The 15,156-nt window shown below is 48.0% G+C and overlaps 1 protein-coding gene and 1 long non-coding RNA gene across 2 annotated transcripts in view; one reads left to right on the forward strand and one right to left on the reverse strand.

The window, feature by feature from the left end:
- Vamp8 (vesicle associated membrane protein 8) lies at positions 1–4,892 on the reverse strand. The gene is made up of 3 exons (XM_037203818.1): positions 4,777–4,892; positions 2,520–2,677; positions 1–403 (listed from the first exon to the last, which is right to left on the reverse strand). Exons 1-3 carry the CDS (start codon positions 4,778–4,780, stop codon positions 260–262), a joined length of 306 nt encoding a protein of 101 aa, XP_037059713.1. The 5' UTR covers positions 4,781–4,892; the 3' UTR covers positions 1–259.
- The window catches only part of LOC114681603, a 24,309-nt gene continuing 14,019 nt past the window's right edge, over positions 4,867–15,156 (forward strand). Inside the window, exon 1 of the long non-coding RNA XR_003732923.2 lies at positions 4,867–4,946. This is a non-coding gene — a long non-coding RNA (uncharacterized LOC114681603). The remainder of the gene's footprint in view (positions 4,947–15,156) is intronic.

Genomic DNA, 15,156 nt, shown 5'->3' on the forward strand with positions numbered 1-15,156 from the left:
TTAGGGACACTGAAAGGTCTTTATTGCCCGCCAGCCACCAGCAGGGTCCTCTGGGTCTCTAACCCACTCTCAGGACCCCTGAGATGCAGCCACAGTCCAGCTCTCTCCTCCCGGGGGATCAAGGTGCTTCTGGGGCAGATGTCGCAGAAGACCCTCCTGGGGACCAAGCAGCATTTCTGTGGAGGAGGACAGGAGAGGGCCCCTCTTGGCACACATCAGGGAGGGTTACCCCTCAAGAGTAGGGGGGCTGAGAGGGCCTCTAAGTGGGGATGGTGCCGGTGGCAAAGAGAACAATGAGGATGATGATGATAAGGACAATCACACAGATGATGACAATCATCTTCACATTCTTCCACCAGAACTTCCGGGCCACCTTCTGCGATGTTGTCTTGAAGTGTTCAGACTGTTAGGGACAAGATAAAGTTGTGACCCAGTGAGTCCTTCCTTCAGAACGAGAGTACAGATGGAGGCCCACATGGCATAGTGTAGATGTTTACACTGTAAATTGAGGACCTGAAACACAGACTGGAGCTATGGTATAGCTACCTCAAAATAAACAAACAAACAAATAAATCTTTCCTGTTACAATGGGAATGGAAAGATATTTTTTGTTTTGTTTAGCTTTGCTTTTGTTTTGTTTTGTTTTGTTGAAACAGAGTTTCTCTGTGTAACAGCCCTGACTGTCCTGGAACTTGCTTTGTAGACCAGGCTGGCCTCGAACTCAGAAAGATACGCCTGCCTCCACCCCTTGAGTGCTGGGATGAAAGGTGTACTCCACCATGTCCAGCTGTGGGAATGGAAAGGCTTTTAAAATATTTTTATAACATTGATTTGTGTCTCTGTGTTGCCATAAGCACCACACTGCTCATGTGGTGGGCAGAGGACAATTCGCAGGAAAGGTGCTCATTTTCCATTCTGTGTCCTGGGGATTGAACTCATGGAATCAGGCATGATGATAAGAGTCTTTACCCCTGGAACTATCTCTCTGGGTTTTGTCTGTCTGTTTGTTTTGTTTTTAACTTTTGAGACAGGGTCTCACTATGTATCCCTGACTGGCCTGGAACTTTGGAGATCTGTCTGTCTCTGCCTGCTGAGTGCCACGGTGTGCTACCCTTCTACCTCGATAAATCCCTTTCCACAACAAGCTGTAAGCCAAGTTCAGGGCTAGAATTCTTGAGCTCGTGGGCATCCCTTTGAGCATGGCAGGGGCCAGGACTTCCTTCCTTTTTCTTTCTTTCTAGCCAGGATCTCATATAGCAAAGACTGGCCTCCTTTCCTATGTAGAAAAGGATGACCTTGAACTTTTAAAAGTCTGTCCTTCCACCAAACACGTGCATCCCAGGTACGGAACTCGAGTCCTTAGGCTCGGCAGCAAGTGCCTTCACCCCCTGAGCCATCTTGACGGCCTGGCTTTGAACTTCTGATCCTCTTGCCGCTACTTTCCAAGAGCTGGGATTACAGGCATGTACCACAATGCTCTGTTTATATGTTGTCAGGGACTGAACCCAGGGTTTCACGAATTCTAGTCAAGAACTCTGCCATATCCAGGCTCCCTTCTTTTTCTTGCCCCCCCCCCCCAGCCTGCACACTGAGGGGTGTTTTACATATGCTCACAACCCAGGTTTGTTTGGTAGGCAGAGCCATCTGGCCCTTGGAGAGCAGACCCACAGATGAGGGGTACAGGAATGTGCCCCAGATGGGAACATCTCCTGGCTCTATGACACTTTGTCTTCTAGGGACTGTGGCAGCTAGAGGCAGAATCAGGGCACTACAGAAGGTTGAGAGAGTAAGAAAATGCCTCCTGCTCCCCCAAGTTGACTCACAGACACGAAGTCTCTGTGTACCCAGCTTATGCTGCAGGAGGCACTAGATTCCATGATTGCACACAGGGCCCAGAAAGCCAGAGTTCTCCACAGCATGTGGAAACTGAGGCTCCCGCCTGGGCTGATGCCGGACTTCCTTCCTCCCTGAGCAGCTGGTCTAAGCAAGATGTGTAGGAGATATTATTCTGGTCTTTGGCAGGCAGAGGGATCCTGGGATCAAAGAATTTCACTGTTCTTCTCAGTTGTGTTTTAAACAGACTCAGCAGAACTCTGTTTTCCCACTCCCAGCCTAATAACTCGTGGAAAATGCTGAAAGCCAAGGACCGCTTCCCCAGTGTTCATAGCTTTGCCTTGGGGACGTCAACTCCAAATGACTGTCAAGGGCTTCAAAAGAAGAATCAGCTTCGTGCCCCCAAAGAAGCCTAAGAATGCAGCAGTCGACTGCGCTGTCTCAGGAATGGCTCTGTGGGTGGACCCCCCCACCCAAGCCCAAATGGACCCACTCACTGGGCTCTGTACCAACCAGCCGAGTAGCATGGAACCAGAAGAGGGGACTCAACAGTTCCCTGAAAGGCAAGAGGCCAGTAGACACGGTAGTCTACCACCCCTCCTGCTCATGTTGCCCCCTCCAGCCCCCCAAACTCTCCCCTCCCCAGTGAGATCTCTCCGTCTACCCCAGTTTGCTCCCCATCTCACCGTGGCTTCCAAGTCCTCGGTCTTGTTTCGGAGATGGTCCAAGTTTTCCCCTCGGGCCAAGATTCTTTCCACATTCTGGGTCATGATATTCTTGACTCCCTCCACCTCACTCTGCAGGTTCCTAACTCGGTCATTTCCGGCACCCCCACTGGCTTCCTCCTGGATGTCAATACAGGGGTTAATTAGACCAAGCGGCGAGGATCCAAGAGGCCGGAGGAAGTTGGAAGAGCTAAAGTAGATTTTAGCCATTTCTAATACTTTACAAAGAGAATGTTCTTTGTCAATGTTCATGGGCATGTGTGTGTGTGTGGGGGTGTGTGTGCACACGTGTGCACGCACATGTGTGTAACCTGGCATGGAGGGCCAGAGATCAGCTTCGGGTGGTCAGGTGTCATTCCACAGGCGCCTCCTACCTTGCTTTTTTTTTTTTCTTCTTCCCCCTCCCAGGCTGGGTCTCTCCTGTTGGCCTAGGGCTCTCAGATTAGGCTAGCCAGCAAGCCCCAGGGATCAGCCTATCTCGACCATCCCAACGCATCACACCTAGTGCTTGTGGCTACCACACCTGGATTTTTTTTTTTTTTTTTTTTGATGTGGATCTGGGGATCCAACTCAAACCTCCGTTCTTACGTGGCAAGCACTTACCCACTGAGCCACCCCACCAGCTTTATTTATTTACTTATTTATTTGAGACAGGGTCTCATGGAGCCTGGGGAGGCCTCAAACTTCCTTCCGAAATAGGATGACCTTGAACAACTGATCCTCCTGCCTCTACCTCCCCCGGTGCTGAGATTACAGGTGTGCACCACCACTCCTGGTTTATGAGCTGCTGGGGATGGAACCCAGAGCATCACGCATGCCAGGCAAACATTCCATCAACTGAGCCACACTCTCAGTCCTGCCCAAGTGCAATATATGTGTGTTATCTGTCAGTGGGTGTGGGATGGGGGATATGCATGCACACCACAGCGTTCGTGGGGAGGTCAGAGGGAAACTTCCACCAGCGGGTTGATGTCTTCTGCAGTGGCTGCGGATGGAAGTGGGAGGGATCTTGAACTCAGGCCGGCAGGCTTGCGCTGCAGGCGCCTTTTACCTGCCAAGCCATTTTGGCTGCCACATCAGTGCGTTTTTTAAGTCCCAGAAAATGAGATTTTATTCTGGACTGTCATGCGCCTTCTTTGGGGGGATTTTCAGGGTCCCTGACAAGGAAAACCAACACACACCTGTCCCTATTTCCACTCTCCACAAAAGTCGGGGAGATGACCCAGTTGGCCTTTCAGTTTCCCTCAGCAGTGCACAGCGGAGTCCTGTTGACTGGTCTCCACGCCACCCTCTTCCCGATCCTAGTGGGTTCTCACTAAAAGTGTAAGAGCCGGCCAGCAGAGCACCCTTGCCTGGCCCAATCCGAGTGCCTCTCCAGACAGCTGTTGTCGAGTTGTTCTGGTTCCGGCCTGCTGCGCAGTGCACCCGCGGTTCAGTGGCTGTGGCCCCCAGAAGGCATCATGTGCCGTTGGACCGCACCTTCTGCTTTAGCGCCTGGTGTCGGCCACACACCACCGCCTGCTTATGTAGATACTGAAAGCCCTGCCTGCTGCGGTCTCTCTATCCAGGAGGCCTCTAGATAAGGCTTTTGAACTCGGAGGGAAAAGGCATGGACTCCTCCCTTAGGGACCCAGGGGGCCTCAGGTACCAGCCACGGGTGTGGGCTGAAGCTAGACTGTCGGGAGAACCGACGTCTGGCTGCTTTACAAACCCCGGCGCGGGTGCTAATGTTTCTAGAGAAGGGGCTGCTTCTGGTGGCCAGGCAGATCCTGTGGGTGTCCAGTGCGAGGCTAAGGGGGAGAACTCCGGCCCGCTGGGCTGGAATCTGAGCTCCAAAGAGCAGGGGCACTTGTGGCCCAGTAATGTCACGACACCGGGCTCAGGCCCAGCTGGAGGAGGCGGAGGAGGGGGAGGGCGCGGCGCAGCAGCTTGGCTTGGAATTCGGGCCCCCCGCAGCCCCCACCGACACCCTGATCGGATCCAGCTCCGAGGTCACAGGAGGAAGGCGGTGGAGAAGTGTCAGGAACCCCTGGCCCGGAGCGCAGAGCTATTTGTGGACGAGTTGTCAAAAGTAAAGAGACAGAGGCAGCGCTGGCCCCATAGGGCCAGCCCTCTGACTGTCGCCAACTTACCTAACTGGACACAGGCAACCCCCAGGCCCAATCCCCCTCTCGTAGCCCCCCTAAATCTCTCTTTTCCTAGTCCCCTACGCCACTCACCATGTCTCGGAGCCCTTGGGCCTCTCAAAGCAGTACTCGCCGAGTCTGTTTCCACTCAAGGCAGCCACAGCTTCACTTCCTGCTTACTCCAACTTTCTGCCCGCCTCCTGCCCATCCCGCGACTCCAGCCTCTCCAGCTCCGGCCACACCTAACTGCAGGTTTCTCCAGGTAGGCGTCCGCTCTCTGCTGCCCTCCCAGTCTCCTCCCAAACAAAAGCTTAAGCTTAAAGCAACAGAGCACTCTGGACGGGGCGGGGGCGGGGGTGGGGGCGGGGGTGGAGGTGGGGGAGAGTCTAAGTCGTCCAGAAGGTGAAAAGAAAGGATCAACCAACCCTCCTAAGTTTTCAGACACCCGTGACCTCTCCTTTTTATGCTTCAGAGAAGTAATTCTAGTTTTCAGGGACTTAAATTAGCCTTGGTCAGATAGAAACGAATGTCCGGGCGAAAATATCTCGCTGGGCAACCTTTGTCCCCCAGGGCCATCCTGGGTAAGAAAAAAGCACTAAAATCCCCAGAAAACGGGGCTGGAGAGATGGGTCAGCAGTTAAGAGCACCCGCTTCTCTTGCAGAGGATGGAAGTTCAGTTCCCTGTACCCACATCTGCTGCTCACAAATGCCTGTAACTGCAGCTGGGGGGGGGCGGGGGGGGACGACGACGACGACTGGGTGCCCTCTTCTGGCCTCTGTGGGTATGTGAACACACATGTGCATACACACACATGCCCATAATTAAAATCTTTAAAATCTCTAGGTAAGTCCCAGGTTGGCCTTGAGGGAATCTTGGTCCTCCTCCTCCTCCCAGGGCTTTTCAGGTGCTGAGGCTGACCTTAGGCTGTGGGGAGGAGGGCAGGAGGAGGAGGGCAAGGGCACCTTAGCAGTGTCCACAGGACAGAAGATTGTCAGGAAGTGATGGCTCACTCACCAGCCCCTCCTTCCCTGCTGGAGTTCCCTCCAAAGGTCACCATGGGGGTTGGTGAACCTGGTCAGTTGTCACAGATTTGTCCAGTGGATTAGGAGGGGGCCCGGGGTGAAGGGTTTTTCCACCACATGTGGCTCTCCGCCATAGAAAATCTGCTCTTCTCCGGATGGAGTTTGTCAAGACAGAACAATAACAGGGCACCAAGAGAACAGACATTCTTTCCCACCCCAGAAGAAATAACAACGCCAAGGAGGAAATCTTAGCTCCTCCAACAAATAAGAGCATGGGGGGGGGGGGTTAATAAATTTAGAATCCCTGTACCATTTTGAGAAACTTTGGTGTTTTCCCTTGTGCATGCTCAGGGACTCATGGGTGAACTGCATCTCCAAACACTGCACTATTAGCTTTACAGAACTAAATCAAGGCAACTAGTAACACTTTTTTAAATAGATCTTTTTTTTTTTTCAAGGATTGTTTTTATTATTTCTAATTATGTGTATGTGTGTGTATGCCTGAGGTCAGAGGTGTCAGGTTCCCTGGTGAGTTAAAAGGGTTGTGAGCTGTCTGATGTGGGAGCTGGGAACTGAACTCTCTCTGCAAGGGTATGCTGTGGGATTTGCACACTGTGAAGATGTATTGCTGTGATGGTTATCATAAAAAGCTGAATGGCCAATAGCTAGGCAGGAGGTATAGGCAGGACTTTGGGGGGGGGCAGAGAAAGGAAGAGACGGAGTAATCTAGGCACACAGGCGACATGGAGAGGAAACAAGAGGTGCAAGATGGAAGAGAGGTAACACCATGTGATAGAACGTAGGTTAATATAAATGGGTTAATTTAAGTTATAAGAGCTGGTTAGGAACAAGCCTAAGCTATAGGCATGCTTTCATAAATAATAAGTCTTTGTGTCATTACTTGGGAACTGCCAGGTGGGACAGAAAGAGATCCCTTACAAGAGTAATACCTGTTCTCAGCTACTGAGCTATCTCTCCAGCTCCCTCGGAACGCCTTAAAATTGCGCAACCTCTTTCTTTCCCGGTAAACCAAAAGAAAAATCTAGAATAAACAGGAATGAGATTACAACAGAGAATGTCATTTCTACACCTGATCTTAGCCCAAAGGCTAAGAGGTGAGGAGAATGTAGTTCTAGATGAGGTCCTTAGGGTGCTGCGATTCTCTCCTCAAGAGGCAGGACTCAAATGGTCACAAAGAAGGGATTGGGGTCTGGAGAGATGGCCCATCCATGAAAAGCATGTGCGATTCTTCCAGAGGACCCAAATTTGATTTCCAGCACCCATATCAGGCAGCTTGTTACCTGTGACTCTAGCTCCGAGGGGTTTTATGCCCTCTTCTGGACCCAGCACACCCTATACTTACGTGCACAAATACACACACACACAGACATACACAGCTAAAGAATAATAGTAATACGCAAGTGGATCTCTGTGAGTCTGATGCCAGCCTGGTGTTCTTATCCAGTTCCAGGGCTACGTGGTGAGATCGTCAAAAATAATAAAAGTTAAATTAAATTAAATATTTTTAAAAAGGAAGAATTATATTTTAAAAGAGTCATCTTAAACTGCAGGGGTGTCTACAAGATAAAACCCACCTAGGCTAGGTATGGTTGCAAATGCCTTTAATCCCAGCACTTGGGAAGCAGAGGCAGGAGGATATCAGTGAGTCTGAAGCTGGCTGGTCTACAAAGTGAGTTCCAGAGCAGCCAGGACTACATAGAGAGACTCTGTCTTTGGAGTCCTAGGTTCTGTCCCAAGACCTCCCACCCCCAAATCCTTGTTCTCTACTTGTACTGTCCAAGATAATGGTGACTACATGTGGCCATTGAGCATTCACAGTATGGCTAGTGAGAACTGAGGCTATAAAAGGCATGTCATGTTTCAAAAACTTAGTGCAAAATGCTACTTTCATAAATTTCGTTAATATTTTATAGCCTGGTGTGCTGTTCCATACATTGTAATCCTAGAATTCAGGGATCTGAGGCTGGGGCAATCACATTCAAGGTTACCTCGAACTACATAGGCAGACCATGTTTTCAATCAATCAATCAATCAACAATCAATCCATCAATCAACCAACCAACCGAGGGCATGTTGAACTGATGTTTTTGGATGCATTCAGTTAACAGAAAGATACGCATGTACCGCCAAGCTTGCTTTCATATGATGCTGGGTTCGAATCTAATACTTCCAGCAGCGCCAGCTGAGGACCATCGGAGCGACACCTCCAGCCTCTTACAGTTTTTGTTTGCCTAGCTGAAAAAACTAAACTGCACAACTAATAAAAGCTTCACTCTTTTTTCCTTGGAGATGGGTGCTGGAGTCAGGGTCACTTGAACCCAGGGTCAGGTGCATGCTAGGTAAGAACCTACTGTCAAGTCACACCTTCAGCCTCATTTCATTATTTTTAAAGACTTAGAAGGCACTGGAATCCCTGGAACTGTTGTGAGCCACCTGATGTGGGTGTGGCCAACTGAATTTAGGGCAGTTTGTACTCTCAACTGTGAGCAACCCCTCCAGTCCTCTCTTTTGGATTTATTATTTTTTATTTTATTTTATATTTTCAGATGGAGTCTCATAATGTAACTCAAGTAGCCTGAAATATGACATGTCATCCAGGCTGACCTGAAACTCAGTGATCTTCCCTCCTCAGAGTCCTAAATTTGGGGATTATAGGTATGAGCCAAATGTAACACGAATTCCTAAAAATGGTCTTTTAATAAAAAAAAAAACCCAGAGCCAGATATTGGGGTAAATGCTAAAAGATCAGAGAGACAAAGGAACAAGCCACTGCCATGTCTTACCTCCAGGACTCCACAGCCTGAAAAAGCTTCAGTTCCTGTCTCCTCACGCCTTATATAATTTTCTTTACCCAACCATATCACTTCCTTCTTAGTTCCGGGATTAAAGGTGTGTGACTGCCAAGTGCTGGGATTAAAGGTGTGTGCCACCACTATCTGCCTCTATTTCTCTCCTAGACTGAGTCAATCTCTTGTAGTCCAGGGTGGCTTTGAACTCATAGAGATCCCTAGTGCTAGGATTAAAGGTATGTGCCACCACTGCTTGGCTTCTGTGTTGAATCTAGTGGCTTGTTCTGCCTCTGATCTTCAGGCAAATTTTATTAGGGTACACAATATATCACCACAGCCAAATGCCCAAGTGTTCCTCCCTCCCTCCCCCCAGACTTAGAACTCCCCAGACTCTGGGCTGACTGGGTGTAGCCTGCTGAGATTGTTTTCTGTGGGCTTTTGTGTCTGGAAGGAAGAGAGTGCTCTGTCTGCTTCAGTGACTTTTCTGTGCCTCTTGCTAAGGTGTGATTTTTTTTCTCCCTGAGACCAGGTCTTAGGTAGCCTGGCTGGCCTGGCGCTCACTATGCAGCTGAGAATGATCCTGCTGTCTTCACCCATTGGTGCTGGGACTACAGGCTCACAATGCATACCAGGGGAGGGGAACTCACCCTGAGTGACAGCAGCTTTGTAAGGAATGAGGGCAGAAGGCCATAGGTCAGGCTAGGGGAGCTGTGGTTTAAGGATGGTTTCAGTCTCTAGTGAACGGAAGACTTGCGATCCTCTGCTGTGCTGCTGACTCAGCTGGGGAACCTCAGTTTCCCTCTGGAGCTTTCAGTTTCTGCTTCTGCAAATAGGAAGGGCAATGAAGACTGCTTGCAAAATCATTTCTTATGCTGAGCACGTGGCTCACTCCTGGGATCCTAGCGTGTGAAGGCCAAGCAGGAGGATGGATTATTGTGAGTTTGAGGCCAGCCTGGGCTACACAATGAGCTTGAGGCCAGCCTAGGCTAACAGAGTCTCACAAACAAAAACAAAAACAAAAACAAAAAAAAAGTCAGGCATGGTAGCAAATTCCTGTACTCTTAGTACTGAAGAGGCAGAGGCAAAAGGATCAGGAGTTCAAGGCTAGCCTCAGCTATATAGCTATAGCCAGACTCTGTCTAAAAACAAGCAGAACAAATGAGAAAACAGCAAGTGAGAAAAAGGGGAGAAAATGGAGTGAGAAAATAGGGAAGAGGAATATTACAGCCTAAAAGGACAACTAGTTTTAGGCCGGCCAGGTTACATATCAAGACTTCATCTCTTAACAAACAAACAAACAAAGTTGGACGTGATGGTTCATGCATGCAATTCTAGCAGTCGAGCAACAGGGGACAGGATCACTTTGAGTTGGAGGCCAGCCTGGGCTACATAATGAGTTCCAGGCTAGATTGGGCTAAAGAGTAAGAAAGTCTTGGTCTCGCTGGGGTGGTGGTGGCACACACCTTTAATCCCAGCACTTGGGAGGCAGAGGCAAGCGGATCTCTGTGAGTTCGAGGTCAGCCTGGGCTATAGAGTGGGTTCCAGGAAAGGCGCAAAGCTACACAGAAAAACCCTGTCTCAAAAAAAAAAAAAAAAAAAAAGGAAGTCTTGGTCTCAAAAACAAACAAATTCAACCAAACAATCATACTTTAGTCTAGATGCCGGGCTTGGGGAGAGCCAGGGAGCTTAGTCTCCTTTGGAGGACAAGTTAAATGTCCTGTGTGATTGCGGTTCAGGAAGGCCTGTTGTTCAGGAGAAATGTGTGGTGGGTCTGTCACATTTAGGGCCACTTTCATACTTCACATGCTTCCTTTGTCAAGTTGTTTTGTAGGATAGCCTTGTTTTTGGTCTGGTATTTAAAAATAAAACTATCTTGGGAAGAAATTCAAACAAAATAAAAACAAGGCGGCTGGTGTGGAGTGTGGTGACACATGCCTGTAAAGCCTCCACATTGGAGGGGGCAGTGGTGAGGCAGGAGAGCTAGCCTGGGCTACAGTGTGAGCCAACAAACAACAAAACAAAGCGAGCATAGAAGCCAGGGCTTGGGCATAGCTCTGTGACTGTTTTTCTAGCCCAGGCCAAGTCCTGGGTTTGATCCCAGCGCCATGCCTGGGGTTGTCCATCCCTCCCTTCATTCTCGGTCATTTTGTATGCTCACTCTCTTCTTTTGAGCAACTCCAGCTTCCCAGTGGATAGAACATGGTCTCTGCTCTGGACAACTTTCTCTATTTCCAAACCTACCTTTCTGGTTCCATCCATTCCTTTAGAGACTACATGCTGTGTCCCCCAAACAGACCTGAATAAATTCACATTGCCTCCCTGTTAAAGGCACACTTCCTGGGTGTCTGCCCACTTTCCCAAGCTTCCAGGACACAGCTGTCTCAGCTCTCCCCATGCCCGTCCTCAAACACCCATTTCTGCTGGAGGGCTTCTTCATTCCTTGGGCCTGTGGACATTCTTTTCATATTTCTTTATTTCTGGAATTCCCCACAGGACTGGATTTGCTTCTTCCTCCCTCGTCTCAATCAATTTCCTTTTTCACACGAGTGCATGTAGCCACATACACATTCTGCTTCTCCAAAAGTTCCCTTTTTTATTTATTGTTGTTTGAAACTGTATTTGGCTATATAATCTTAGTTAGCCTTGAATTTATTTTTATTTTTTTAAAGATTTATTTATTTATTATGTATACAGTGTTCTGTCTGCATGTACACCTGCAGGCCAGAAGAGGGCACCAGATCTCATTATAGATGGTTGTGAGCCACCATGTGGTTTCTGGAACTTGAACTCAGGACCTCTGCAAGAGCAGCCTGTGCTCTTAACCTCTGAGCCATCTCTCTAGCCCCTTAGCCTTGAATTTATGATAATCCACCTGCCTAACCTTGCCAGTCCTAGGTTTACCAGCATGGGGCACCATGTGTGGTTTATATTTAAATTCTGAAACATAGTACTAGTTTTAAATTTATTTTATTTTATTTTTTAAAGATGGATCTCTGAATTTGAGGGCAGCCTGGTTTATAGAGTAAGCTCCTGGCCAGTCAAGACTACCTACTGAGACCATCTCAAAAAACGAACAAAACAGACAAACACAGAACCTCACAAAGCACTGAAGCCAGGTAGCATTTATCTGGGAGCTGTTTGGACATACTGCACCAGAGCACCCTAACACAGTGCATGAGGCAAAGGCAGGGCCTTCTTTTGTTTTGCTTTTAACTGGGGATTTCCAGAGTGGCTTTTGGCGGCAGTCATTGCTTGGGCAGACATCCTAAATTGCAAACCTTCCTGTTAGTTATTGAGGGTACTCCTGCTGAGAAATGTCGAAGGCCAGCAGATACTGGCTTCAATTGTTTGCCCAAGCCTATTGGAACATTCTGTGGTTTAACCTTTTAGCAGGTCTGCGCTCAGGCCTTTTGCAATCTCCCCGATCCACTTTAAAAACATCTTAATTGCTAGATGTGGGTAGTGGCATGGCACCTGTCATCCCAGCAACTTAGGAAGCTGAAGTCAGCCTGGGCAACATAGAAAGACCACATCTCAAGCTTGAAAAGAGAGAAACGCCTAGCACAAGAGTGGCGGTGCACATGTGTGATCTCAGCTCTCAGAAGCCTCGAGTGGAAAGATAAATACCGGGCTAGCCTGGGCTGCTTAGTGAGGCCCTGTCTGAAAAAAAAAATAGTAGTTTTAATGATTTAGTTTTCCTTGGCAGATGGCAGGGGCCGTGTCCTCGTTCTGTGTTATATGACATGGCTTCCCCTTAAGACAGCTCATTCAGTGTTTTGGATGTCAAAGGTAGCACGAATAAGGTAAGTCAGGGAATCACTCGAGCAGCTGAGCTGCACCACCAGCCCAAATTCAGAACAAACAAACAGAAACTTTCTTGATTTTCTACGCCTAGCTCATTTTCCCCAGTGCTCCCACAGAATTTATTTAATGTTTATGACTTCCTACGTCACAATAGTGGTACCACTAGAGTTCTTAGGGGCAAAGCCTGGGCTCTAAAAGCCCCCGCAAGCTAGGCTTGGCCACCAATCCCCAGTACACCAATTAAAGAGACAAGTGATAGAAACAGAAAAAAAGGAGATGGGTCCAATGTGTCCACATCGGAGAGAGGAACAAATAAAGAGGTCACATGACCCCAAGCCCACCTTTAGTGTACTGCCCTGAGGTTCAGATTCCAATAGAGGGCAAGACAGCACACAGAACTGAGCAGTCCTGGTCAGTGTGCACGCCCCCCTCGTCATGGACCCCTCACTGCCTCTACTCAATCCTGGTCCGCAGTGTCCTCTGATAAGGAGTCAGAATTCTGTCAAATCTCTCCTGGGAGGCAACTTCTTCCTGGCTGACACCAAACTTCAGCCTGTCCCTTACTCTAGCTTGGGAATCCTGGAGAAATTGTAATTCTTTGGAACCAACAGTCTGAGAGCCTAGGGAGGGGCACAAGTGTCTCTCTTTAGCAGATCTTCACTCCTATTAAGTGATGGTTACAGAAGCTGCCTATTATTTCCATACCATTAATTTTTTTTTTACGTGTGTGTGTGTGTGTGTGTGTGTGTGTGTGTGTGTGTGTGTGTGTTCACTCGCTTGCTCCAGTGGAGGTCAGAGGACAACTTGCAGGAATTGATTGTCTCCTTCCACCAAGTGGGTCCCAAGGATCAAATCGGGTCAATAGGCTTGGAAGCAGTCACTGAGCCACCCTGCCAGCCTTTGTATTGTCTTAGTGTTCTATCGCTGTGAAGAGACTCCATGACCATGGCAACTCTTATAAAGGAAAGCATTTAACTGGGGGCTCGCTTACAGCTCCAGAGGCTTAGTCCATTGTCATCACGGTGGGGAGTCCGCATGGTGGCAGGCAGGCAGGCATGATGCTGGAGAGGGAGTGAGAGCTTTAAATACAGATTCTCAGGTAGCAAGCGGAGACACTGAGCCTGGCATGGGCTTTTGAACTCCCCTCCTCCAATAAGGACACACCTCTTAATCCTTCCCAGGAGTCTACCAACTGGGAACCACGTACCCCACATATATGAGCCATTCTTAATCAAACCACCACAGTTATTGTTATTCTTATTAGTCCTGTGGCTTGAGCTAGAACTTCATGCTTGCTGAGCACACACTTCTACTCAGCCCCACTCTCCATCCCCCGGTCTATTGATACTGTTCTTGTCCTCCCCCTCCCCCTTTGCTTTTTAGACGGAGCCTCATATAGTCCAGGCTGGTCTCCAATTCAATATGTAGCCAAGGACGGCCTTGAACTCCTTACCCTCCTGCCTCTACCTGCCAAGTCCTGGGATTACAAGAGTGAGCCACTTGTATGTAACAGACCAGAAGGTTAAACTTGGTGGAATTAACTTTGGGTGGTTGGGTACTTCTGAAGATTAAACTCAGAGCCTCATGCATGTTAGGCCACTACTTTACCACTGAGCTACACAACCCAGAACCATCTTTGTGCATGGCCCTAGAAGAGTCAATACAAACTTTCCAAGCTGCACTAACTCCCATTGGGCCACAGTTTTTTTTTTTTTTTTTTTTATTTTTTATTTTCTGTGTACAGATGTTTTGCCTGTTGAGTCACAGTTTGATAGTGATTGAGAGACCCGTCTCTTATAGGTCTGTAGCTTCCAAAGTGATGTGACCTGCCTTGCCTGTTAGGATAACCTAGCAGTGGACATGTCCTCAACAGCAGGAACACTATTGACCTAGTGATTCCAGCTGCCAAACACATCTGGCCCCAGTAACCCCTGCTTTTATGTCTACATCTGCCAGCAGTGGTGCTCAGTGTGGCTCAGAGCTCCTGGGGACTTCAAGGACAACAGCTACAATAACACTGCCATGTTGACATTCGAGTTGGTGATGCTGGCAACATAGCACGAAGGAGGACAGAGGCAGCAAAGTGATCCAGATGCATCACTGTCCCACATTTGCAATGGTTATTGACTTATGTGTTCACTCATTCATTTTAGGGTTTTTGTTCTGTTTTGGAGACAATGTCACATGTAGCCTAGACTAGCTCCAAACTTTCTACTCAGCTAAGAATGACCTTGAATTCTTCATCCTCCTGCTTCTAGCTCCCAAGTGCTGGGATTACATGCCTGACTTGAAATTTTTTGTCTGTTTGTTTTATTAATTTTACATTTATTTATTAAAATTTTTAAATGATTTATTTTTAAGGCCAAGACTGATGGCACTTAAATCCCAGTACTTGGGAGGCAGATGCAGGTGGGTTACTGTGAATTCAAGGACAGCCTGGACTATGAAGTGTATTCCAAGCAGGTCATACCTACATAGTGAGATTTTTTTTTTTTTAAGTTTGTACACCAATGTACTATTTATTGAACTTAGAAAGAACTTGAATTTTTTTAACTTCAAAATTTCAGTCCAATGGGCTGAAATGCTATATATAAAACGCTGGCTCCTTTTACTTACTAATCATAAATTATCCTGTTCAGGTAATTACATTAACATTTTCACAAAAAAAGGAAAAAAAAAAGAACAGTGTAAGTCATGCATGGGCTTTACAGAAATCAATTTCTTTTCTTTTAACCACTTCAGTTTTTTGAGACAGTGTTTCTTGTAGTCCTGGCTGGCCTTGAACTTGTGATCCTTCTGCCTCTCTCATCTCTCAAGTGCTGAGATGACTGGTTT

Source organism: Peromyscus leucopus, chromosome 3 (genome assembly GCF_004664715.2).
Source record: "Peromyscus leucopus breed LL Stock chromosome 3, UCI_PerLeu_2.1, whole genome shotgun sequence".
NCBI classification, from domain to species: domain Eukaryota; kingdom Metazoa; phylum Chordata; class Mammalia; order Rodentia; family Cricetidae; genus Peromyscus; species Peromyscus leucopus.